The sequence below is a fragment of the Pelophylax lessonae genome (assembly GCF_965119305.1).
Source record: "Pelophylax lessonae genome assembly, chromosome: 4".
NCBI lineage: Eukaryota > Metazoa > Chordata > Amphibia > Anura > Ranidae > Pelophylax > Pelophylax lessonae.
Window position 1 is genome coordinate 484231265 of NC_138771.1, and position 27146 is coordinate 484258410.

Below are 27146 nucleotides of genomic sequence, written 5' to 3' on the forward strand. Positions count from 1 at the left end.
TAGTTATAAAAGTAAGTCGCTTCAAACCTGCAAACCTGATAGCAGTACTCTGTAAGTACAGAAATGACTGGTCAGCTAATCTAAGCCTGCTTAGACCATTTATTTTATTATTTAAAAAACAGCCTACCCACTTCAGGCCCCATCATTTTCAGGAGCCTAAGCTGAGATCATTACAAAAGGCTCACAAATATTAAGTCAGCTATCGCAGACTGGCTAACATGCTCCAAGTATATGCCCAGCCTTGAACTAACAAGAGAGTGGCAAGAAAAGGATTTTACAGGTAAACCTAAAATTTATTTTCTAGCTGCTGCATTGTTTTAGGTTGGTATATTCCCCAGGATTTCTTCATTGAACGTATGGTAAAGGCTACTTAGCCTACGACATACCCGATTGTAGCAGATGAAACTTCCCATCAGGGTTGAGCTGTGCATGACCATTCCTTTTGTACAATGCTGTATGTGCCAATCAGATTTTTCCTATGTGAGAAATTATAGAAAAAACCTGACTGGCTGCCAGCGTGGCCCAGGGCTCTTTTTGCATAATTAAAAAGGGAGCAATGGAAAATTTGTAAGGAGTCATGTGAATTAATTGTACTCTTCAGACCATCTCTATAATTTACTTCCGGTTACCTGGCCAGGCGTGGAAGGGGGAGGAGATAACTGAGAGCTTTACCATAAACGTGCACATAAATGGGGGTGTCCATGTCTGACCCAGTGATTTGCATTACCAAAATATAAGTATGTTGATTTTCAGAGATTTTGGTGCAGGATCAGAAATCAGCAGCAGAAATTTTTAGCGCACACTTTTTGTTGGCAGTTACAGCTCTTGTAACACTTGCTATATCCCGACCACATGCAAAAAATGTGATTCTAAAGTGTAGTTTTTTTAATTAAGATAAAACAGGTTCTATACCTGCTCTGTGCAATGATATTGTACAAAGCAGCCTCCCACCTGCGCTGTCCGAGCCTCCTCCTCGTTGGTGCATCCATAGCAAGCCGTGTGCTATGGGAGCACTCTTGCTGGCTTTCTCCTGAGCTGGGTTATTTGCAGCCATAGACATACACAGCGCTACTCGGCCACATCCGCCACTCCCCCCTCACAAGATTTGACTGACCCCGCAACATCTGCCTATGGGTTCCACTGCTAACAACAAAAAAAATCCAGGCGCATAGGTATATCCAAAAGCGGCATATGGAAAGGAAGGGGTTAAACCCAGGCCGCTGCTCCCCAACTCGTAAAACCAAATGAGGGACAAGACAAATACAGCAGAGGGAGCGCTGTTGCAGTGAGTTTTGGTAGAGACAAAACCATTCAAAGCAGTTACAGTTTATTAGAAAGTCTGACATGCTGTTTATAATCCATTCATAAGCCCATGCAGGGAGGTAGAAATGTGCCAGGAAGGCACCATTACTCACAGGTACCATTGTTAGCTCTGCAAAGTCCAATGGGATGAACGGCTGACTAAGTCCCTGGAGCTCCTGGTGGCAAACGATGAACCCAATGGAGGCCGGATGTATGGACATAGCCAGTGGTGGCCGGTGCACCGGGAAGTGACAGCAGCGATTGGGGCCCGTCACCGTTGGCCAGAGGGGACATCAGGACATGGCAGAAGTATTCCACTGGAGGAAGTGGGCTGTATGGGTAAAAAAGGAATAAGGAGCCAAACAGTCTGTATAAGACTAACCACAGCAGGGCAATTAAATCCAGCAGGAGGAGATGACGGAGCTTAGTCCAGGACAGACTATATGTTTCAGGGATTAACCCCTTTATCAGATCACATGGTCTAAGCCGGCAGAGGGGGAGTTTAAATGTGAATACCAAGGGGATTGGCCAGCTAGTCATTCCCACCCCTTGCAAAGTTATCCCATGTAGTAAAAAATACTATTAAATTACATAATCAAACATAGTACACACAAATTATCAAACAATAATAAAAACACACCACATGAGAGTGTATGTTTAGAGACACTTCGATATATGTATAAAGAATACAAATTAAAAGGAGAAAACAATACTAATTTTAAAAAAAATTGTTCTAAATGCATGAAGATTTACATACTAGTAACTGTAAATATATGTACGTGTATATATACCCACGCTAATGGACGTGGCAAGAAATTCTAAATAAAATACGTGAAATAGTGACTATTATACGTGAGGTTGCTGCTCCTTTTTAAAGGGTGTAGTGCCTTAAATCGTATATAGGTGTAAAAAGGGCGCTCCCACTATGAAAACTTAAAATAAGTAAACAGTAGCATAAACTCCTATAACTACAATATCAAAGTTCAAAAATCAATAGAAGTCCATCATATTGGTGAAAATTATTGCAGTTCCATAATTTTTAAAGTGCTGAAGTACCAAATGCTGTGAACAAAATTGGTGCAGTCCGTACTCCCCTCCTGTGTTCCCACTCACTCACCAGCTGCCATAGACTCCCATAACAGAAGTCATGTGCACTTTGCAAAACATCTCAGATGCTGGGATTAGTAGTCCTCCAACGGAGGTCCTTTTTGTAGATACAGATTCGCTTCATCTATAGTATAATGGCAGAAGAGAGGAGGAATATCTCGAATCGCTATCTAATATCTAATATAGCGTAATTCAGTTTATTAAAATCATACTTAAAAACAAAGTATTGCACTCACTTTTGTACAAGGTAAAACCGGAAACTGGAAGTATGCTGCCACTTGCATGTCACCAGCCGGATCTGACGTCGCCACCCATGGTCACCTGACATCCTGTGGGAGGGACGAAATGTGTCGGCTAACTGCGGGTGGTGACGTCAGATCCGGCAATCCCGGCATCTGAGATGTTTTGCAAAGCGCACATGACTTCTGTTATGGGAGTCTATGGCAGCTGGTGAGTGAGTGGGCATGCAGAATGGGACACGGCCTGCAACAATATTGTTTACAGCATTTGGCACTAAAGCACTTTAAATATGATGGAACTGCAATCATTTTCACCAATATGATGGACTCCTATTGATTTTTGAACTTTGATATTGTATTAATATATATGAGTTTATGCTAATGCTCACACATATATTAGATTTTCATATTGGGAGCGCCCTTTTTACACACATACAGTATCTCCCAAAAGTGAGTACACCCCTCACATTTTTGTAAATATTTTATTATTTCTTTTCATGTGACAACACTGAAGAAATTACACTTTGCTACAATGTAAAGTAGTAAGTGTAAAGCTTGTATAACAGTGTAAATTTGCTGTCCCCTCAAAATAACTCAACACACAGCCATTAAAACGGTAGTATCCCGCTTTTTGACACTTTTACCTACAGGTAAGCCTATAATCAGGCTTACCTGTAGGTACAATTAATATCTCCTAAACCGGCACAGTTTAGGAGATATTTGCAGTGCATGCAGCCGCTCACGCGAGCGGCGCGTACGCTCTGAAGGTCCGGGGAGACCTTCAGTTTTCCTTGCCGGGAGCTTGCCGGAAAATCACTCCCACACGCATGCGCGGTAGTGACGTAATCGCGGCTCCGGCCAATCACAGCACCGGAGTCGCCGAGGGATCATGGCAGCGCCCGCAGCGATGTTCGGGGGTCCGTGTCGGGGCTTTCGTTCTAAGGTAAGTAATACATAATGAGCTAGTATGCGATGCCTTTGTCTTGCAGGCTTTACAAAAATGTAATGGGTGTGCTCACTTTTGTGAGATACTGTATATTACATACCGTTAAGTCTTATCTATTGCTAGGATATACCACAATTGGGGATTATTAACAAAACAAAGAAATATACCAAAGGACCGCAATCAAATGTTCGAAAATAATTAAACATAATGATAAAATCATATGATTAAATTATGATTATTATTGATAATTTGTTATACGGGATAAGAGAAACAAATGAACGAACCTCGGATCTGGAGAAGAGTGGAAACAAATCCATTCATATAACCCTGTGAATGTCAAACTCCTCATTCAGGCCATGGGGAGAGAGTGTATTGAGCTTAAAAATCCATCTGGTCTTTTTCTTACACAGCAACATGAATCTTTCGTTGTTGGTGAGGGACTGCCTGTTATATGCTCAATAGCCAGAACTTTCAGAACTTTGTAGTTCTTCTCATGGAATTTAGAGAAATGACAGGGAATACCGTGCTTGTCTTTTTCCTCCTTAACCACTTCAATACAGGGCACTTTCATCCCCTTCCTGCCCAGGCCATTTTTTAGCTTTTAGCACTGTTGCATTTTGAATGGCAATGCTGTACCCAATCAAATTTTTTATAATTTGAGAGATACAGCTTTCTTTTGGTGGTATTTAATCACCACTGAGTTTTTATTTTTAGCTAAACAAAAATAGACTGAAAATGTTTGAAAAAAAAAAAAGTTTTGCTAAAATATTTTGTAAATTAGTAACTTTTCCCATTCACTGATGTGCACTGATGAGGCTGCACTAATGAGGAGTCACTAATATGTAGCACTGATGGGCACTACCAGTGGGCACAGGTGGGTATCACTGACAGGCATCACTGATGGGGTTGCACTGATAGTCAGTGCACTGATTATCAATGCAGACCCCCCCACCCTCCAGTCAGGAGAGCCGCTTATCGGCTCTCCTCTACTTTCGCCCTGTCAGCCCGATAACCGACATTTCTCTGTCGCTCATTGACAGACGTAGTCCTCCTTGATTAATATCGACTCGGGTTATACTGCCCTCTACAGGAGTAGGACTAGACAGGAAAGAAAACGTTCTGGCCACACCCTAGGGGCAGTCCCAGAGGGTATATCCTCTCACTTCCTGCTACAGCAAATCAGTTTTTTTCTGTCTAGTTAGGAGTAAGGACCTAGATTCCTTGCTAGGATCTTCGGTCCTGGCAGGATTTTTTTAGAAATACTTTTTTTAGACAGTTTTTTTTCTCCAGTGTTCCTGTGAGATCTTCAAGCAAGTACGCTGAAACTGGGCGACGGGCTGGATGTTGAGATCCAGTGGTCACCCCAGTTCAGCCTACGAGTGCGTGCAGGCCATAGCTCCGCGCTGGGTCGGCCGCGACATAGTCCCACTGGACGGGGACTGACCCTGCGAGTTAAACGTCTCGCCTGGACGCCAATGACCAACAGAGTCACGGCGTCCGTTTTGGTCGACAGCCCCCCCACCCCGGTGGAAAGGGGTTCTGTCAGGAGTTGGCGCCCGCCTGGTTCCGGTATGGTGAGTAGAATGTTCCCCCCCTCTCCTCCTGTCGGGTTTGTTGGTGGACGCGGGCCCCTCTCTGGGATGGTCGGACACTTAGTTTCTGGGTCTCCCCTCTATCCTATAATAGGTCACAGATCCCCCAATTTGAGTGTGATTTTTGTGAATAGAAACCAGGAGGCTTGGTTTGGGAGCTGACTATCTAAAGTCACTATATGACTGTAAGGGTGACTGAAGTCAGTGGCAGACTACTAAAAGGCATTAATATTGAGGTATAGAGGTATCCTACCTGTCTAGTGTGTACACAGGCCGATGCCTATGCCTGAGTTACTGCAGCCACAGATCACCATCCCTCCAGAAAGCCGGTCACTTCCACAGGCCGCACAGCCTCCCGCAGGCCGAGGCACTTCCGCAGGCCGCACAGGCCGAATGCACACATCCCGCAGGCCGCTGCTAACTTGTAAGCCGCCGCTATCCTACACAGGCCGCCGCCATTTTCCTGCAGATCGCACGAGGCCGCCATATTGGCGTAGCCTTGTGTCTCCAGCATGGGGGCGGCCATGTTTGAGGTGACCAAACACCTTGTGGAGTAATTGGGAGGCGCCGGAAGGCGTGTAAAGGGGCGGAGCCGCCTCCTTTGCCCAGGGAAAGCAAGCCAAAGACTTCCTGTCTGTAACAGACAGTGCTGGAAGCAGGTTGATAAGAAACTTCTGTGCATCAGGTGAGCCTTGGGGTCTCTCTCTCTCTTTCTGAGGGGTCCAAGCAGGTAGACTGAGGGGCGCTACTGCGCTGGGGGACTAAGTTAAAAAAAAGAAAAAAAAAAAAAAAGTTTTTTTCTTGCAATTAAATTTTTTTGTGTTTGCTGGCAAGTGTCTTGTTACATGAACCCTGCCACACATGTATCCCCACCTGATCCCCTCAGGGTGGCCGCAGGACCCTCCAGTACCCCACTTGTGATGATGCATTATCAGCAGTTTTGGAGTCTTTGGTATCCCGGGTGGAGGTAGCCTGTCAGGGACGGGGGTCAAGAAGAGCGACCCCCGCCTACCCCTATGTCATCTGATACCTCAGATACGGATTCTGAGCTGGTCATTGCAGTCCCTTTTCTGGGGTTGTTGTCTCAGGTACGGTCTCCTCAGACAGTAAGGAGGACGCTTCTGCCTCCGCCATAGCACAAGAAGCGTTGGTGGAAGCACTAGTTGTGTCTGTCCGGGAAACCTTAAATCTTGAGGTTACACCGGCAGAGGTAGCTGAGACTCGTATTCCTTTTTTGGTACTAGCAAGCCTACCAAAATGGTGAAGGGTTTCCCTTGCCCAAATAGGGTCGTCCGTAAATGAGCCCTGCTATTTCCAAACGCATGGCTAGGCGCTATCATTTTGAGGAATCCCTCATTACAAAGATGGACAGTACCACCAATAGTGGACTCATCAATTTCCAGACTAAATAAAGCCACTGTTATCCTGTTGGATTGACAGAATGGGCCCCACCCATCTCTAGGGTGGGGGAACGTCTTCACCGGTTTCCGGATCCAGGGCTTTCCAGAATCCCGGATAAAGGGGTTCGCAAGGTCATATGGTCGGGATACAAGATCGAGTTTCGATCACTTCCACCGGTGCGATTCTTCCCTTCCAATAGTCGACATCCCCGGGTCGCTTAAAAGCTTTGCGGGGGACAGCTTGATACAACAAGCAGTGGTAGTTCCCATTCCTTGGAGGAGTTCTAGCCGAACTTGTTCACAATGCCCAGGAAAAAGGGCTAGGTGCGTCCAATTCTGGTCTTGGAAGAGATGGAGTCCATCCATACAGTGGTGGCCTCCCTGCATCAGGGGGATTTCCTGACGTCCATAGACATTTAGGATGCCTATCCTTATATCCCCATCTTCGCAGGACATCAGCGTTTTCGTTGCTTTTCCCAAAGATCATCCCTGGTTCCCACCAGGAGACTGAACTATCTGGGCCTAATTTTGGCTACATCCTTGGCAAGAGTGTTTCTCCATGCGGAGAAACTCCAGAAGATTCAGTCAATGATTCGGATGTTGCTGTCCGTCAACTGGCTGGGATTGATGGTCGCCTCCTTAGAGGCAGTACCGTTTGCCCAGTCTCATACCCGAATTCTCCAAAGAGGAGATTCTTCTCATATGGAATCGGAATCCCGATTCCCTGGACAATCGAATCCGATTGAGTGAGCGGACCAGGGAGGCTCTGGTCTGGTGGCTTCAGTCTCCGATGCTCAGCCAGGGGAAGTCATTTCTTCTGATAAATTCCAGGTTACCGATAAATGTGTTGGAACTGAGAGCGATCAGACTTTGTCTGATTTACTGGACCGAGCAGCTCCAGGGCAGCCTGGTTCGGATCCAATCGGACTATGCCATGGTCATGACTTGGGTCGATCACCAAGGGGCACCAAGAGTGCCCTGGCGGCCATAGAAGTGGCCAACATTCTTATTGGGGGAACAGTTGTTCCAGTTCTCTCCGCGATATTTATCACGGGGGTGGACAGGCAGATTATTTCAGCCGTCCGATTCTGGATCAAGAGGAATAGTCCCTTTATCCAGAGGTATTTCACCAGCTGTCCCTTCATTGGGGCACCCCGGATATGGATCTGTTGGTAGGTTGGCTCAACAGGGCTCGCACCCGCGATCCTCTAGCGGATGCAGCAGACGCGCTGAACGGCCTGTAAAGGCAGTATCAGCTACTATAGGTCTTCCCCCCTCTCAAATTGCTGCTGAGATTTCTCCGCAGGATAGAGGTGGAGGGAACTCCAGTTATCCTGGAAATTCCGAGCTGGCCTCGTCAAGCCGGGTACGCCGACTTGGACAGGCTAGTCGCAGACGCTCCTTGGAGACTTCCTCTCAGGGAGGATCTGCGGTCTCAAGGACCGATCTTCCATCGTGCTTTACAGTCGCTGGTTTTAATGGCCTGGCTATTGAGACCCAGGTACTGAAGGACAGAGGGTTGTCAGCTTCAGTTATTCCTACTCTAATTAAAGCAAGGAAAGCGACTTCCAGCAAAGTCTATTATCGCACATGGAAGACTTGTATCGCGTGGTGTGAATCTTTGGAATTTCGCCCACGTACCTATTCGGTGACCCGAATCTTTGCTTTTCTGCAAAAGGGGGTTGAGCAGAAAATACCTTGAGCACTATCAAGGGTCAGGTTTCAGCATTAGCAATCTTCTTACAGAAGCCTTGGGCTACTCATTCCTTGGTGTCCAGGGGGTGCGGCACTTGGCTCCGCCAGTGCGCGCGCCCTTACCGCCCTGGGATCTTAATTTGGTGTTTGTCGGTTCTTCAGAAACCTCCCTTTTAAAATATCAGGGAGATTCCCTTGCTTACATTATCCCAGAAGGTGGCCTTCTTGGTGGCTATCACTTCTGCACGCAGGGTGTCAGAACTGGCTGCATTATCATGCCATTCCCCATATCTAGTGGTTCATAGGGATAAGGTAGTTCTTCATCCGAAGCCATCCTTTCTTCCTAAGGTGGTTTCAGATTTTCATCTGAATGAAGATATTGTGCTACCTTCCTTGTGTCCTAAGCCCAATCATCCTCAGGAATATGCGTTGCATTCCTTGGATGTGGTTCGGGCAATCATGGTATACCTGAAGACTACGGAATCGTTCCGTAAGACGGATTCACTTTTTGTGATCACGGATGGCCCCAGAAAGGGGTTGCCTGCATCTGCCGCGACTATCTCCAAATGGATTAGACAGACGGTGGTACAGGCTTATTCTATTAAGGGTCGGAATCCTCCGTTCCCTGTTAAGGCGCACTCCACTCGAGCGCTCAGTACTTCCTGGGCCTACCGCCATCAGGCGTCAGTGGTCCAGGTGTGCAAGGCGGCTACCTGGTCGTCGGTTCATACCTTTACAAAATTTTATAAAGTTGATGTGATGGCATCGGCGGATGCCTCATTTGGCCGCAAGGTTTTGCAGGCCGCAATTTGAGGAGACCGGTGGTCTACCTCGAGGGTTTTTTTCCGTTGGAATTTCAGTTGAGTCTCATCGTGTGTTTGATGAGCCTTTAAAACTTTTAGTTGGCACCAGTTGGGCCTTCTAGATTGGATTTTGATTTCCATTTTCCCACCCCTCATTTGTGGCACTGCTTTGGGACGTCCCGAGTTGATATTAATCAAGGAGGACTACGTCTGTCAATGAGCGACAGAGAAAAATGGATTTTTGTAAAATCTTACCGTAAAATCCTTTTCTCTTAAGCTCATTGACAGACGTAGTACCCGCCCCTCTGTTTTTGAGTTGGGTTGGGTTAAATTCTCTAAACACTGCTTTGTGACATAACTGATTTGCTGTAGCAGGAAGTGAGAGGATATACCCTCTGGGACTGCCCCTAGGGTGTGGCCAGAACGTTTTCTTTCCTGTCTAGTCCTACTCCTGTAGAGGGCAGTATAACCCGAGTTGATATAATCAAGGAGGACTACGTCTGTCAATGAGCTTAAGAGAAAAGGATTTTACGGTAAGATTTTACAAAAATCAATTTTTCCTATTTACTCTGTGATTGGGCACAGTTGATCACGCGGTAAAGAGCCTACGTCAATGGCTTTTTACCGAGATCGTAGCAAGAGACCGTACCACCGACCGCCGCGCTGCACTTGTACTAAAGGAAGTCATATGACGTCTAGTGAGGACAGTACAGAGGTGTTATTGGACCGATGATGTTTGCCAACCCTGGTACATACGGTATGTATAGTTTATCCCACATAGAGTAAGTTACAGGGACATTTCAAAACATATACAACATACTGGGTTAAGCAAGTAATGAATTGTCTAATGGAACAAACATTTCCAGAACTGTCCAACACAAATTCTATCTGCAAACTAGGGGCACAGAGATGGGTGCCAGCTTTTGCCCCTTGTTATGCAAACATCACTATGGGGCTCTGGGAGGAACATTTCATTTGGAAAAATAATCCCTTCAAAAGGAATATTATCTATTATGGCAAGTACATCGATGTGCTTCTTATATGGGATGATAATGGGGATACGTTCTTATCCTTTGTCGCTCATTGTATCGGTAACAACCTGGGAATCAGTTTCACTCATGTGCTTAATCCCAAGTGTCTAGTTTTTATGGACCTTGAACTGTTGCATGACGCTGGTTCCATTATCACTAGGAATCATTCCAAGCCGATTGGTGGCCATTCCTACTTGCACAAAAGGATTGTACCAAGAGTGTAGACTATACACTTCAAAATCAAATATTGTCTGATAAATTCAGAGAGAAAGGCTATCCAGATGACCTCTTTCAGGAGGCATTTAAGTCTTGTTTGGATGATTGTTCTAATAATGTCAGTCCCCCCCAAACGCATTGCAAGATTTATTACAGGTTTTCATAATCCCTTCAGAACGATTACCAGGGTTATCGAGAAACATTGGTAAATCCTTTGATCCAACCCCACTTTAGGTCCCCATCTCCCTGATGTACCCCAAGTAGTGTTCAGGAGGACTTATACATTGAAGAATCTGGTTTCACCGAGTATTCCCAAAAAAACTGGGCTTAAACTGATGGATGTAAGCGGTTATTTTGATAACCGGGTTGGTATTTATCACTGCAGAAAAAGAGGCTGCTTTACCTGCCAATCTGTCCCACATGGCCAGTCCTCCCTTACAGATAATTCTGGTCAATGTTTATTTCATTAGACAATTCATTACTTGTTCAACCGAGTATGTTGTATACATTTTGAAATGACTCTGTAATCTATATGTGGAATGAACTACACAGCGCATCTGGAAAGTATTCACAGCTCTTCACTTTTTCCACATTTTGTTGTTACAGCCCTTTTCCAGAATGGATTAAATTATTTTCTTAAATTCTACAAACAATACCCCATAATGACAACGTGAAAAGTTTGTTTGAAATCTTTGCAAATATATTAAAAATAAAAAGCAAACACAAATCACATGTACAAAAGTATTCACAGCCTTTGCTTCATACTTTGCTGAAGCACCTTTGGCACCAAAAACAGCCTCAGGTCTTTTTTTGAGTGTAGTGCTACAAGCTTGGCACACTCTATTTTTCGTCAGTTTCTCTCGTTCTTCTTTGCAGGACCTCTCAAGCTCCTTCATTTTGGATGGGGAGCATCGGTGCACAGCCATTTTCAGATCTCTCCAGAGATGTTCAGTCAGGTTCTAGTCAGGGCTCTGGCTGGGGCCACTCAAGGATATTCACAAAGTTGTCCCATAGCCACTTCTTTATTAGTTTGGCTGTGTGCTTAGGGTCGTTATCCTGTTGGTAAATGAACCTTCGCCCCAGTCTGAGGTCAGAAGCGCTCTGGAGTAGGTTTTCATTAAGTATGTCTCAGTATATTGCTGCATTCATCTTTCCCTTGACTAGTTTCCCAGTTCCTGCCACTGAAAAACATCCCACAGCATTATTCTGCCTCCACTAGGCTTAACTGTAGGGTTGGTATTGGCCATGTGATGAGCGGTGCCTGGTTTCCTCCAGACATGAGGTTGCCATTCAGGCCAAAGAGTTCAAACTTTCATCAGACTTTTATTTCTCGTGGTCAGAGTCCTTCAGGTGCCTTTTGGCAAACTCCAGGTGGGCAGACCTGCCTTTTACTGAGGAGTGGCTTCCGTCTGGCATCTCTACTATACAGGCCTGATTGGAGTGCTGCAGAGATAGTTGTTCTTCTGGAAGGTTCTCATCTCTCCACAGAGAAACACTGGAGCTCTGTCAGAGTGACCATCGGGTTCTTGGTCACCTCCCTGCCTAAGGCCTTTTCTCCCTTGATCACTTAGTTTGACCAGACGGCCTGCTCTAGGAAGAGTCCTGCTAAATCCAAACTTCTTCCATTAATGGATGATCAAGGCCACTCTGGTCATTGGGACCTTCAATGCTGTAGAGATTTTTCTGTACCCTTCCCCAGATTTGTGCCTCAATAAAATCCTGTCTCAGAGGTCTACAGTCAGTTCCTTTGACTTCATGGCGTGGTTTCTGCTCTAACATGCACTGTTAGCGGTGGGACAGTTGTGTGCCTTTCCAAATCATGTCCAATCCACTGAATTTACCACAGGTGGACTCCAATCGAGTTGCAGAAACTTCCCAAGGATGGTTAGTGGAAACAGGATGCACCTGAGCTCAATTTTGAGTGTCATGGCAAAGGCTGTGAATACTTATGTACATGTGATTTTTTTTTTTTTTTTCCGTTTTTTTTTTTATTTTGAATATATTTGCAAAGATTTCAAACAAACTTCTTTCACGTTGTCATTATTGGGTATTGTTTGTAGAATTTTGAGAAAAAAAAAAATTAATTCATTTTGGAATAAGGCTGTAACATCCTAAAATGTGGGAAAAGTGAAGCACTGTAGATACTTTCCGGATACACTGTACATACCTACTGGAGTTGGTGAACATCGTTGGTCCATTAAGGAGGGAAAGGACAAGCACAGTATTCCCTATCATTTCTCTACATTCATTGAGAAGAACTACAAAGCTCTGACAGTTCTGGCTGTTGAGCAAATTCTCAGGGGGTCTCTCACAGACCATGAAAGATTCATGTTGCTGTGTGAGAGAGACCCTGTGGATTTAGAAGCTCAATACCACTCTCTCCCCATGGCCTGAATGAGTAGTTGGACATTCACACGGTTATATGAATGGATTGGTTTCCACTTTTCTCCAGATCTGAGGTTAATTCGTTTTTCTCTCTATTATCCCTGATTAAAAATTATCAATAATAAATATTAATTATTTATTATGAATTTTTTATTATTTTTCATTTTTGTTTTCAAACAACTGATTGCTGTCTTTTAGTATATTTTTTTGTTTTGTTTAAAATCCCCAATATTGATATAACTTAGCAATAGATAGGGCTTAATGCATTAAATATTATTGCTTAATGCACTTAAAATTATTAATTATTATATTTTTCTCTTTTTTATATGTATTCTTTATTTGAATATCTGTGTCTCTATACATACTCTTTTATGTGGTGTGTTTTTATTATGGTTGATCATTTATATGTACTATGTTTTATTATGTAATCTAAAATTGTTGATTTTTTTTACTCCATGGGTTAACTCTGCAATGAATGGCTAGCCCATCCCCTTGGTATTCACATTTAAACTCCCCCTCTGCCAGCTTGGACCATGTGACCTAATGAAGGTGTTAATCCCCGAAACATGTAGTCTGTCCTGGACCAAGCTCCAGCATCTCCTCCTGTTGGATTGCATTGCCCTGCTGTGGTTAGGTCTTACACAGACTGTTTAGTTCCTTCTTCCTCTGTTGCCCATACAGCACGCTTCCTCTGGAGGAACACTTCCGCCCTCTCCTGACGTCACCTCTGGCCAACGGTGATGAGCCCCATTCGCTCCTATCACTTCCAGGTGCGCCGGCCGCCACCCGTTCTGTCCATCTGGCCTCCAATGGGTTCATTGCTCGCCACCAGGAGCTCACGGGACAGAGTCAGCCGTTCATCCCATTGGGCTTTGCAGAGCGAACAACCCTACCTGTGAGTTACAGTGCCTTACTGGCACACTTCTACCTCCCTGCATGGGCTTATGAATTGATTATAAACTAACAGCATGTCAAGATTTCTAATAAATTGTTTATTGGTTTGAACTTTTTTGTCTCCAAGTCCCACTGCTGCCTGTGTTTCCTGTGAGGCCAGAAGGAGCAGTGCTGCAGCTGGGACAGCGCTAGATCAGTGAGAGAAGCCAGGTAAGTGTTTAGGGATGGGAGGGGGGTAAAAAGTGGGGAGTTTTTTTTACCATAATGCAGGGAATGCATTAAGGTAAAAAAACAGCTAGACTTTGAAACCACTTTAATTTGCTATACCTGGAGATATAATACATACTGACTCTTATCTTCATTGTAAATATGAATTTTTGAAGCAATCAACACTACTATGGCGAATACATCTGGGCATAAAATATAATCGAATGGTGTTTTTTTGCTTGTTTACAGTATGCCTAATATTTGATACCAAAGTACCTGCAGTCATAGCTGTGGTATGTGAAACAATCCACCAAAATATCCTTCTTTTTATTCTATACTAATAAAACTAGCCCACCTTGTGGAAAGTATGTTCCACATCTCTTCCTGCATTTTTTATTTAACAGAGATATCTTTGTCTGCCATGACACCATGTAATAGGAGGGGGCCTTGCTGTCCCAGTGAGATCATTTCATGCTTGATCAGTATTGTCACTCCAGCCTAAGTCTAAGGAGCTCAGTTGTGCTGTAGAGTCTTATGAAGCCTCATGTCAGACTATCGAGACTGGACTCTTCTTGATGTGAGATCTCAGGCTCTTCTTCCCTTGCTACCTCCTGGGGCATCCCAGCCCATGTTCTCAAGCTGTTGGGTATTGAATTAAATAGAGAGGAGTTCATCATTGTGATCAGTACTTGGCGGACAATATAATTACCAGTCACGATTATAAGAGCCCAGCTTTGCACAAAGACATGTCGTGTGTGATCTGCAAACAGCTCATATAACATTGTTTATTTTCCGGCTTCTTTCATCACTCTCCAGCCAGAGGAGCTGACGCTCTTGCTCATCAAACTACGAAGGCAACAGGCAGAGCTGAGCAGTATCCGGGAACACACACTGACACAGTTGCTGCACCTAAAGCAGGCGTGTGGCCCCCAGGTCAGCTGCATGTATCACCCACCCATCATACATGTACCGTGACACTTGTTTTCCCCTTTCTGTATTTGCTGATGTAATCACCCCCACATCATCCTGCATGTCCCATTGTATCACACGGTGAAAGGTCTGAGTTCTGGGGTCATGTGCCGGTGATGGACCTGTTCTTTGTGTTTTGTGTCTAGTATCATCTCTCTTGTTTGGGAGTGGGATGGAGAAGGTTGTGTAGTGATTCTTTTTAGGGCTGATTCATTAAAGCACAACTCCAGGCAGACATAAAAGTCATTAGTTAATCCTGCTCTGTAATCAATTATATTTTCTTTATTTTTACCAGCAGTGTCTGAATATTATGTGGTATCAGCCTTTTGCTGTCCCTATATAGCAGAGCTTAGACCAGGAATAGGAGAAGCAGCCCAAACAGCGAATCAGGTTTGCTACAGTGCTAGTGGGCTAGCAAGGGTCATGCTGATAGGAGCAGTAAACAGAGCGATGAGATCATCAGTTTGCTGCTTCTTCTTTCATTGGCCAATCCAAGGGTATGAAAACTGTAATACAGAATAAAAAAAACAGGTTTTCTGTCCTGTCAGACAGGGCTATGAGTTGTTGCAGAGCTGTTGAAATCTCAGTACTAGGTATACAGAAATCTTTTGGCTGTTAAGATCTTCATTTATATTCATATTATCTGTGTATTTCGCTTTTTGCCTGGAGCTTTGCTTTAAAATTAGAGAAAAGAAAATTTCACAAATGTGGAGTTTTTTTTTTCTGGTAGCAACCACACAGCATTTGTCACTATGGGTAACACCTCAACTTCTCTTCTCATGTTCTTCTTTCTAGTGTTGGGTAATTAGCTTGTATATGTTTGTGGGATGGGGCGGTGTTCTATTCTGGTGGTTCAGAGTGTACAGGTCCTTCTCAAAAAATTAGCATATTGTGATAAAGTTCATTATTTTCTGTAATGTACTGATAAACATTAGACTTCATATATTTTAGATTCATTACACACAACTGAAGTAGTGCAAGCCTTTTATTGTTTCAATATTTGATGATTTTGGCATACAGCTCATGAAAAACCAAAATTCCTATCTCAAAAAATTAGCACATTTCATCCGACCAATAAAAAAAAGTGTTTTTAATACAAAAAAAGTCAACCTTCAAAAAATTATGTTCAGTTATGCACTCAATACTTGGTCGGGAATCCTTTTGCAGAAATGACTGCTTCAATGCGGCGTGGCATGGAGGCAATCAGCCTGTGGCACTGCTGAGGTGTTATGGAGGCCCAGGATGCTTCGATAGCGGCCTTGAGCTCATCCAGAGTGTTGGGTCTTGCGTCTCTCAACTTTCTCTTCACAACATCCCACAGATTCTCTATGGGGTTCAGGTCAGAAGCGTTGGCAGGCCAATTGAGCACAGTAATACCATGGTCAGTAAACCATTTACCAGTGGTTTTGGCACTGTGAGCAGGTGCCAGGTCGTGCTGAAAAATGAAATCTTCATCTCCATAAAGCTTTTTAGCAGATGGAAGCGTGAAGTGCTCCAAAATCTCCTGATAGCTAGCTGCATTGACCCTGCCCTTGATAAAACACAGTGGACCAACACCAGCAGCTGACATGGCACCCCAGACCATCACTGACTGTGGGTACTTGACACTGGACTTCAGGCATTTTGGCATTTCCCTCTCCCCAGTCTTCCTCCAGACTCTGGCACCTTGATTTCCGAATGACATGCAAAATTAGCTTTCATCCGAAAAAAAGTACTTTGGACCACTGAGCAACAGTCCAGTGCTGCTTCTCTGTAGCCCAGGTCAGGCGCTTCTGCCGCTGTTTCTGGTTCAAAAGTGGCTTGACCTGGGGAATGCGGCACCTGTAGCCCATTTCTTGCACATGCCTGTACACGGTGGCTCTAGATGTTTCTACTCCCGACTCAGTCCACTGCTTCCGCAGGTCCCCCAAGGTCTGTAATCGGTCCTTTTCCACAATCTTCCTCAGGGTCCGGTCACCTCTTCTCGTTGTGCAGTGTTTTCTGCCACACTTTTTCCTTCCCACAGACTTCCCACTGAGGTGCCTTGATACAGCACTCTGGGAACAGCCTATTCATTCAGAAATGTCTTTCTGTGTCTTACCCTCTTGCTTGAGGGTGTCAATGATGGCCTTCTGGACAGCAGTCAGGTCGGCAGTCTTACCCATGATTGCGGTTTTGAGTAATGAACCAGGCTGGGAGTTTTTAAAAGCCTCAGGAATCTTTTGCAGGTGTTTAGAGTTAATTAGTTGATTCAGATGATTAGGTTAATAGCTCGTTTAGATAACCTTTTCATGATATGCTAATTTTTTTAGATAGGAATTTTGTTTTTTCATGAGCTGTATGCCAAAATCATCAAATAATAAAACAATAAAAGGCTTGCACTACTTCAGTTGTGTGTAATTAATCTAAAATATATGAAAGTCTGTTTATCAGTACATTACAAAAAATAATGAACTTTATCACAATATGCTAATTTTTTGAGAAGGACCTGTATGTGTATCAGGGATGAGACTGTGCTACATTCTGACCCTGGAGTGTATGTGCACAAAGGTTGAGGCTGTTCTTTAATTAGAATGTCATCAAAAAGTTTATTTAAGTAATTGAATTCAAAAAGTGAAACTCATATATTTTATATAGATGCCTTACACACAGAGTGATTTTATTTCAAGCATTTCTTTCTTTTAATTTTGATGATTATGGCTTACAGTTAGTAACAACCCAAATTTCAGTATTTCCAAAAATTAGAATATTACATGAGACCAATGAAAAAAGAGATAATTTTTAATACAGGAATGTTGGCTTACTGAAAAGTATGTCGATGTACTGTATATTATGCACTCAATATTGAGTTGGGGCTCCATTTGCATGAAGAACTACTGCATCAATGCAGCATGGCATGTAGGCAATCAGTCTGTGGCACTGCTAAGATGTTATGGAAGCCCAGGTTGTTTTAATAGCGGCTTTCAGATTGTCTGCATTGTTGGGTCTTGTGTTTTTCATCTTCCTCTTGACAATACCCCACAGATTCTCTATGGGGTTTAGGTCAGGCGAGTTTGCTGGCCAATCAAGCACATTTAGGCTATGATCATTAAACCAGGTATTAGTACTTTTGGCAGTGTGGGCAGGTGCCAAGTCCTGCTAAAAAAAGGAAATCAGCATCTCCATAAAGCTGGTCAGCAGAGCGAAGCATGAAGTGCTCTAGAATTTGCTGGTAGAGGGCTGCGCTGACTTTGGACCTGATACAAAACACAGCGGACCAACACCAGCAGATGACATGGCTCCCTAAATAATCACGGATTATGGAAACGTTTGCATTTCATTTGGAAATTGAGGTTCCAGAGTCTGGAGTAAAAGTGAAGTTGCGTGAGGTCCAGTGTGAAGTTTTTACAGTCTGTAATGATTTTATCAAGTCCAAAGTCAGTGCATCCCTCTATCAGAAAATTCTAGAGCACTTCATGCTTCCCTCTGCTGACCACCTTTATGGAGATGCGAATTTCATTCTCCAACAGGACTTGGCACCTACCCGTGCTGCCAAAAGGACCATGGTATTACTGTGCTTGATTGGCCAGCAAACTAGCCTGACCTAAACCCCATATAGAATCTGTGGGGTATTGTCAAAAGGAACATGACACCAAACTCAACAATGCAGATGAGCCGAAAGTCGCTATTAAAGCAACCTGGGCTTCCATAACACCTCAGCAGTGCCACAGGCTGGTGTAATGTTCTGGTACCTTTGGTACCCTAATTCCACTTTTCCTAAGTGTATGCGCCCCACCATTCTCTTTTGGTAAGGTGCGCATACACCTTTAAGACCGATGCTGTCATCACTGGCGGTCTCAATCACATGTTCGTTCAACGCCGCATAATCTGCCTTGAAGCTCTCATGCTTGCAAGCATACCTCGCTATCGGAACCACGCTGCTGATCCCTGTATCCCGTTACCGGATCATCCGCTCTTGCCGAACCTCTCCTCTACTACATTGCTACTAGGGGAAACCTCTATAACCTTCATACTAAAGCTTACACTATCTAGCTCTCCATACTAAGGACTATTACTACATCTGCACTAACTAAGATTGCTAGCTCTTGAGCCTAATACCATCTGCTCTTGCACTGGGTTGGTCTATCCTGTATGTTCACCTGCTACTCTATCATCTGCTACCATACATGATTGCTAAACCTATCTGCATCCCATCTGCTACTATCTTACTTTCAAGAACATTCCTTTCAAGTGTCTGTCATCTACCATCTCTACCCAACCTGTCTCTTCAGCCTATCATCACTATATTACTATACATATAAGTCACTCTAGGAACATCTTATTGAGTGTGTGTATTTACTTGCTGAATTGAGACTATCCACACATGATGAGTCTTGGGAGTTGGGATTGGTGTCTCAGCGTTTCTCTACATGACTACTGAAGTGGAATATTTCTGCAGCTGTAAATCCACATTATACATAAAACGCAGGAGCGTTACAGCTGGTCGCCTCCATGCCACTCTGCATTGATGCATTATTTTTAAATGAAAAAAAGGAGTCCTGACCAAGTATTGAGTACATACTATACTGTACATGGGAATACTTTTCAGTAAGCCAACATTTCTGTATTAAAAATCCTTTTTTTTTTTTTTTTTTTTTTTTTTTTTTATTGGTATTCTGTAATATAATTTTCTGATACTGAATTTTGGGTTTTCGCTTAGCTGTAGCCATACTCATTAAAATTAAAAGAAAAAAATGTGTGAAATAAATCACTGTGTGTGTAACGCATCTATAAAAAAATATAAGCTTCACTTTTGAATTGAATTACTGAAATAAATTGACTTGTTGATGATATTTTAATTTTATGAGATGCACATATATACTAGTGTGATTATGTATCAGGGATGAGGCTGTGCTTTGTTCAGGTGGGCCAGCGGGCGTATGTACTGGAGGAATGGGGCTGTTTTGTGTTCTGGCTGCAGAGTGTGTATGTAACAGGTCAATGAGGCTATGTTGTGTTCTGGCCCTAACATGTATAAATCTTAGCTGTACAGGACTTGTGTTCATAGGCCTTGGACTATCTCTGACTACCTTCAGGTGATTGGATATTGGCAAAAATTTGCTAAGACAGCCCCTAGGGACATACTCAGATAATTACCACCCCTAACCCCCCCCCCCCCCTTTTTCTTGAGATCTAAATAGCTTCATTAATGATTAATAAAATGTGCAGGATCTGTATTTATTTCTAAGAGGATAGTAGTTGGTATGTTTAAATCATGGAGCATTACCATATGTTTTATGACTACTAGATGGGGGGTTTCTACTTGTATTTGTTTTATTATTTGTGTGTATGTTTTTTTTATTTTTTACAGATTGTGGGTATGTATTTTGTATTCAGAGGTTGCGAACAAGTAGGACTTTAATTATTTTAGTACTTATGCATGTTATACATGTTTTTATTTATTCTCATTTTAATAGTACCTTGGTAATTATTGTATATTGTATGTAGGAGGGTTCTTTTTATCTATAACAATGTGGGGATCGTTGTGTTAGGATATGTAAACATCAGGATTGAATTGCAAATGTACAGTGGGTACGGAAAGTATTCAGACCCCCTTAAATTTTTCACTCTTTGTTATATTGCAGCCATTTGCTAAAATCATTTAAGTTCATTCTTCTTCCTCATGAATGTACACATAGCACCCCATACTGACAGAAAAACACAGAGTTGTTGACATTGTTGCAGATTTATTAAAAAAGAAAAACTGAAATATCACATGGTCCTAAGTATTCAGACCCTTTGCTGTGACACTCATATATTTAACTCAGGTGCTTTCCATTTCTTCTGATCATCCTTGAGATGGTTCTACACCTTCATTTGGGTCCAGCTGTGTTTGATTATACTGATTGGACTTGATTAGGAAAGCCACACACCTGTCTATATAAGACCTTCCAGATAACAATGCATGTCAGAGCAAATGAGAATCATGAGGTCAAAGGAACTGCCTGAAGAGCTCAGAGACAGAATTGTGGCAAGGCACAGATCTGGCCAAGGTTACAAAAAGATTTCTGCTGCACTTAAGGTTCCTAAGAGCACAGTGGCCTTCATAATCCTCAAATGGAAGACGTTTGGGACGACCAGAACCCTTCCTAGAGCTGGCCGTCCGGCCAAACTGAGCTATCGGGGGAGAAGAGCCTTGGTGAGAGAGGTAAAGAAGAACCCAAAGATCACTGTGGCTGAGCTCCAGAGATGCAGTCAGGAGATGGGAGAAAGTTGTAGAAAGTCAACCATCACTGCAGCCCTCCACCAGTCGGGGCTTTATGGCAGAGTGGCCTGACGGAAGCCTCTCCTCAGTGTAAGACACATGAAAGCCCGCATCGAGTTTGCTAAAAAAAAACATCTGAAGGACTCCAAGATGGTGAGAAATAAGATTCTCTGGTCTGATGAGACCAAAATAGAACTTTTTGGCCTTAATTCTAAGCGGTATGTGTGGAGAAAACCAGGCACTGCTCATCACCTGTCCAATACAGTCCCAACAGTGAAGCATGGTGGTGGCAGCATCATGCTGTGGGGGTGTTTTCCAGCTGCAGGGACAGGACGACTGGTTGCAATCGAGGGAAAGATGAATGCGGCCAAGTACAGGGATATCTTGGACAAAAACCTTCTCCAGAGTGCTCTGGACCTCAGACTGAGCCGAAGGTTTACCTTCCAACAAGACAATGACCCTAAGCACACAGCTAAAATATTGAAGGAGTGGCTTCACAACAACCTCCGTGACTGTTCTTGAATGGCCCAGCCAGAGCCCTGACTTAAACCCAATTGAGCATCTCTGGAGAGACCTAAAAATGGCTGTCCACCAACGTTTACCATCCAACCTGACAGAACTGGAGAGGATCTGCAAGGAGGAATGGCAGAGGATCCCCAAATCCAGGTGTGAAAGACTTGTTGCATCTTTCCCAAAAAGACTCCTGGCTGTATTAGATCAAAAGGGGGCTTCTACTAAATACTGAGCAAAGGTTCTGAATACTTAGGACCATGTGATATTTCAGTTTTTCTTTTTTAATAAATCTGCAACAATGTCAACAATTCTGTGTTTTTCTGTCAGTATGGGGTGCTATGTGTACATTCATGAGGAAGAAGAATGAACCTAAATGATTTTAGCAAATGGCTGCAATATAACAAAGAGTAAAAAATTTAAGGGGGTCTGAATACTTTCCGTACCCACTGTATAACAAACCACCATTACCATGGTTATACGTAAACTGAATCCTCTGAAATAACTCATCTGGAAGTCACTCTACCCCAATCCCTGATGAAGACATGTGACCAATGAATCAATGCATTGGGTGGAGCTGGGTGTCGTCAGATGCAATTACTGGGAGTATGACCCTTTTACTGTAGTGCACCAGGTGCAAAAGCAGTGGGCAGAAGGAAACATGCAGCCTCCTGAAGGAGAACACACTAAATATGAAATTGGTGGAGCAGAGTAGTTGAGAGTGGAAGTATCCCCATTAAAGGGGTGACGTGTGATAGATCTAGATTTATATATGGGTTTATAGATTCAATCGTTAAGGTAAGTGCATAACTTTCAGAACTGCAGAATCGCCAAGATTCTGCCCTCTATTCCAAATCGCAGCAAAAAGTGTGACGCGCGTTTGTTTGCTATTATTCTTAATGGCACCACAAATGCCATGTGATTCTGTTAAGATTGTTGCACAGCAAAATGCAGTAGCTTCTTTTGAATGACAAACATGCATACATTAAAGTGAACAACATTCCCTATACGCACCACACAAATGCCTGTAAATCCCACTTTCAGAATTGCAAACGGAAAGCTTGTTTCTGCAACCCCTATATCTGAATGGGGTCTTATGGCTTCTCGAAAAGTTATGACTGTCAACACACTGCTTGATGGGATGCAGAATAGTGTACCAAAGTACAAACACAAACCCCCTGTGTTCACTCAAAGGCATGCTAAGTCAATTATTCCCCCCCCCCCCCCCTTGTGTGCATTATACAAGGATTGGACTAGCCCTGAAAGGATATAAACTCCTCCTAAGCTTTTTGCTGAAATGTATCCTAAAAAAAGTAAAAATAATTTCCAGTACTAGATTATGCCATTTCAGTCCTCTATGCACATATTCATTAACGTTCATACTGTTGGTGATCCCTCTTTTAAGAATTCTGTGGAGATGTATTCTGAAGCCCTCCTAAAGGCTTCATTTGTACTTTCAGGTTCAGCCCTGCAATTGCTTTGTCTATGTGCTAGTCTATTGCAAATTGGACAAAATAAATGAATAGACCATACAAACCTTTATTTAGGGACCTTGAACAATTGAACCTGATATATTCAGTCTTATTTTTTGGATGATTTTGAAAAAAATTGTATTTGCTAAGTCTTCAGAACAGAGTACCTCAACCTTTGAGTGGTGGAGATCTACCTGAACAACATGAAAGAGATCAATGATCACCAGGGTGTGGCAAGGCCTAAACAAATAGTAAGGAAAACTTTATTACAATAAAATCAAACAAATGTCACTGTAAAAATATAAACTTGGCCTACCTTTAAAAGTGGACAGTGTCAGTTAGAGCAGTGGACGGTGTCAGTAGGGCAACCATCCCTGCAACATTAGCTGCACAGAATGGAAGGTCTCTGCAAAGTCTCCCTGTTCATTCACAAACTCAGTGCACAGTTTATACTTCTAGTATCTCACAAAAGTGAGTACACCCCTTACATTTTCGTAATATTTTATTATATCTTTTCATGTGACAACACTGAAGAAATGATGCGTTGCTACAATATAAAGCAGTGAGTGTACAGCTTGTATAACAGTGTACATTTGCTGTCCCCTCAAAATAATTCAAAACACAGCCATTAATGTCTAAACTGCTGGCAACAAAAGTGAGTACCCCCTAAGTAAAAATGTCCAAATTGGGCCCAATTAGCCGTTTTCCCTCCACGGTGTCATGTAACTCATTAGTGTTACAAGGTCTCCGGTGTGAATGGGGAGCAGGTGTATTAAATTTGGTGTTATCGCTCTCACTCTCTCATACTGGTCACTGGAAGTTCCACATGGCACCTCATGGCAAAGAACTCTCTGAGGATCTGAAAAAAAAGTGTTGCTCTGCATAAAGATGGCTTAGGCTATAAGAAGATTGCCAAGACCCTGAAACTGAGCTGCAGCATGGTGGCCAAGACCATACAACGGTTTACAGGACAGGTTCCACTCAGAACAGGCCTCGCCATGGTTGACCAAAGAAGTTGAGTACACGTGCTCAGTGCCATATCCAGAGGTTATCTGGGAAATAGACGTATGAGTGCTGCCAGCATTGCTGCAGAGGTTGTAGGGGTATGGGGGGGTTAGCCGGTCAGTGCTCAGGCCATGCGCTGCACGCTGCATCAAATTGGTCTACATGACTGTCATCCCAGAAGGAAGCCTCTTCTAAAGATGATGCATGAGAAAGCCAACAAACAGCTTGCTGAAGACAAGCAGACTAAGGACATGGATTACTGGAACCATGTCCTGTGGTCTGCTGAGACCAAGATAAACTTATTTGGTTCAGATGGTGTCAAGCATGTGTGGCGGGAACCAGGTGATGAGTACAAAGAAAAGTGTGTCTTGCCTACAGTCAAGCTTGGTGGTGGGAGTGTCATGGTCTGGGGCTGCATGAGTGCTGCCGGCACTGGGGAGCTACAGTATTTTGAGGGAACCAGGAATGCCAACATGTACTGTGACATACTGAAGCAGAGGATGATCCCCTCCGTTTGGAGACTGGGCCGCAGTGCAGTTTTCCAACATATTGTCTCAAAACACACCTTCAAGATGACCACTGCCTTGCTAAAGAAGCTGAGGGTAAAGGTGATAGACTGGCTAAGCATGTCTCCAGACCTAAACCCTATTGAGCATCTGTAGGGCATCCTTAAGCGGAAGGTGGAGGAGCGCAAGGTCTCGAACATCCACCAACTCTGTGATGTCGTCATGGAGTGGAAAAGGACTCCAGTGGCAACCTGTTAGGCTCTGGTGAACTCCATGCCCAAAAGGGTTAAGGCAGTGCTGGAAAATGATGGCCACGCAAAATATTGACACTTTGGGCTCAATTTAGACATTTTCACTTGTGTAAAGGGTGTACTCACTTTTGTTGCCAGCGGTTTAGACATTAATGGCTGTGTTATTTTGAGGGGACAACAACCTTACACTGTTATACAAGCTGTACACTCACTACTTTACATTGTAGCAAAGTGTAATTTCTTCAATGTTGTCACATGAAAAGAAATAATAAATTTACAAAAATGTGAGGGGTGTACTCACTCTTGTGAGATACTGTAAGTTTAAATGAACACAGTGAGCGAGGGGAAGCAGGCAGTTCTGTGAGGTAGGGGGAATCGGGGGAGCACACTGGGGGGGCCTGGGCAGCAGAAGGAAGGGTAACTTGGACGTGGGGGGCTGTAGTTTCCCCCTGCAGCAGCTGAAAGACAGTAAAGGAGAGGCGGAGAAGCTGGCTTTCAGCTGCTGCAGGAAAAACTACAGGGGATTGGTTCCAATATATGCAGCCCGGCCACCCCTCCTGTCCAGGTTCCCCTTCCTTTAGCTTGTCAGTGACACAGCATTCAAAGTTGTTCCTTCCCTGAGCCGCTCTGCATATGTGGGAGGAACAGTCCGGGGTCGGCAAGGAAGTTACACAATCTTCTTGTTGCCTACCCACGATTGATGGGTTGCCGATTCCTTCTCTAGAATGTCTCTGATCCCTGTGCAGGATTGTATGGTTAAAAGCTTGGTCTGAAGCTGCTTGCAAAGAGGTGCCTTTTACCCAAGTCTTTTGGCTATGAACTGTTCTACCATTCGAGCTCTCATCTACATCATGAGTATTTACAAAAAAGTGCTTGCCCCCACTTCTTGTTCTTCTGTGAAAGCAGGGCATTCACGTCACAGCGTACTTAGACAACCTTCTACTGAAGGACTTATTAGCCACAATGTTGTTGGCCAATGCTAATGCTAATTAACTTTTCAAAGTCTGCACTTCAGCCTTCAAACCATCTGGTACCCGGGTCTAGTCTTGAACATAGCCCAAGCCAGAATCTTCCTTCCTTCATGCAAGATCGTCTCCCTAAGGTCTCACACACAGACCCTTAGATCCAAGAGTCCACTTTCAATTCACTTTTGATTGTGGGTTCTGAATCTAATGGTGACCTCCTTTGAGACACTCCACTTTGCCCAGTTTCACTCCAGGACTCATATCAACCTCATTCTTCTGTCGTGGAACAAACAGATTCACACTCTGGACTGTCCTTTGCGGCATAAAAAGCTTTCCCTAGCATGGTTGATCTCCAATCCTGTTGTTGGGAAAGCCATTCCTTCTGCTCGGAAAGGTGGTGGTGACTCCTTAATTGCCCAGGGGACCTGGTCACCAACAGACTCAAGACTCCCCATCAGCATTCTGGAACCAAGAGCCATTAAATTATCTGTACATGTCTGTTGGTACCTACTTCTGCAAGGTCACCCAGTGAGAGTACAGTCAGACAATTCCACAGCAATGGCCTACATAAACTTCCTTTTAAGCCAATTAGAGATATCCCTTTGAGAATCCTTCCTTGCGGTCATTATGTCTTTCTGAGCTAGTGGCCTTTCTCGTAAGAAGTCTTTTCTGGTATTACAGGGACAAGGTTGTCTTGAGACCAAGACCCTCCTTTCTGCCCAAGGTGGTCTCTCTTCCATTTCGGTGAGGATATTGGGCTTCTCTGTGTCCTGCTCCTGAACAAGCCAAGGGAATTTGCTTACACTGCCTAAACCAGTGTTTCTCAACCTTTTTCCAGTCGGGGCACCCTTGAATAGTATTTTCAGTCTTGAGACACCCCTGTCCAAGGTTCAGTTCATGTTACAGTGACAAACAGAAAAATTCTCTGCTCTTTAGGGGTTCCAATAATTCTTAATGGTACCACACATTGTAAAACAAGGGGGCCTTTTGGTGCGGTGTAATTATATAAAAAAATAAAATAAAAAAGGGTCAGGGACTTCTTTCCCTGCACTTCTGCAGGTAGGGAAGCCCATTGAAATGAATAAGCTGCCCTACACGTAGCACAGCCATACAGATATGAACCAAGGGGTTGTTCACATGTCAGGTTGGAGGGGTGGTAAAACCACATTAAGATGTTTTTACCACCCCCAAATTCTCCCCCTTTAGCTGCAGAGGCAGCAGCTTGGGGTATACACATGCTGTGGCTGAATGTATACCCAGCGTAAATGGGGCTGCACTGCAACTCCTCCAACTGTGTGCATTGTATGGTTGCGTATAGTGATGCTGCATTTACAGGCTTAAAACAGGTGGTGAGGAGGCAACATATTGCCTTTTTACCGCCTGCCATATGCCTCTGAAAAGCAACTTATTTTGGGGCCCTTAAGGGTT

At 43.7% G+C, this 27146-nt stretch overlaps 1 protein-coding gene across 8 annotated transcripts in view; it reads left to right on the forward strand.

Moving 5' to 3' along the window:
• PLEKHA5 (pleckstrin homology domain containing A5) overlaps positions 1 to 27146 on the forward strand; it is a gene marked incomplete at its 5' end in the record, with an annotated part of 271030 nt that overhangs the window by 189275 nt on the left and 54609 nt on the right. For 6 of the 8 annotated variants that reach the window (XM_082255200.1, XM_082255201.1, XM_082255204.1 and 3 more), the window contains one exon: positions 14634 to 14750. The exons of the other annotated variants lie outside the window; for them this stretch is intronic. In XM_082255200.1, coding sequence (XP_082111326.1) covers positions 14634 to 14750 — 117 coding nt within the window. The remainder of the gene's footprint in view (positions 1 to 14633; positions 14751 to 27146) is intronic. 8 annotated transcript variants of the gene reach the window in all.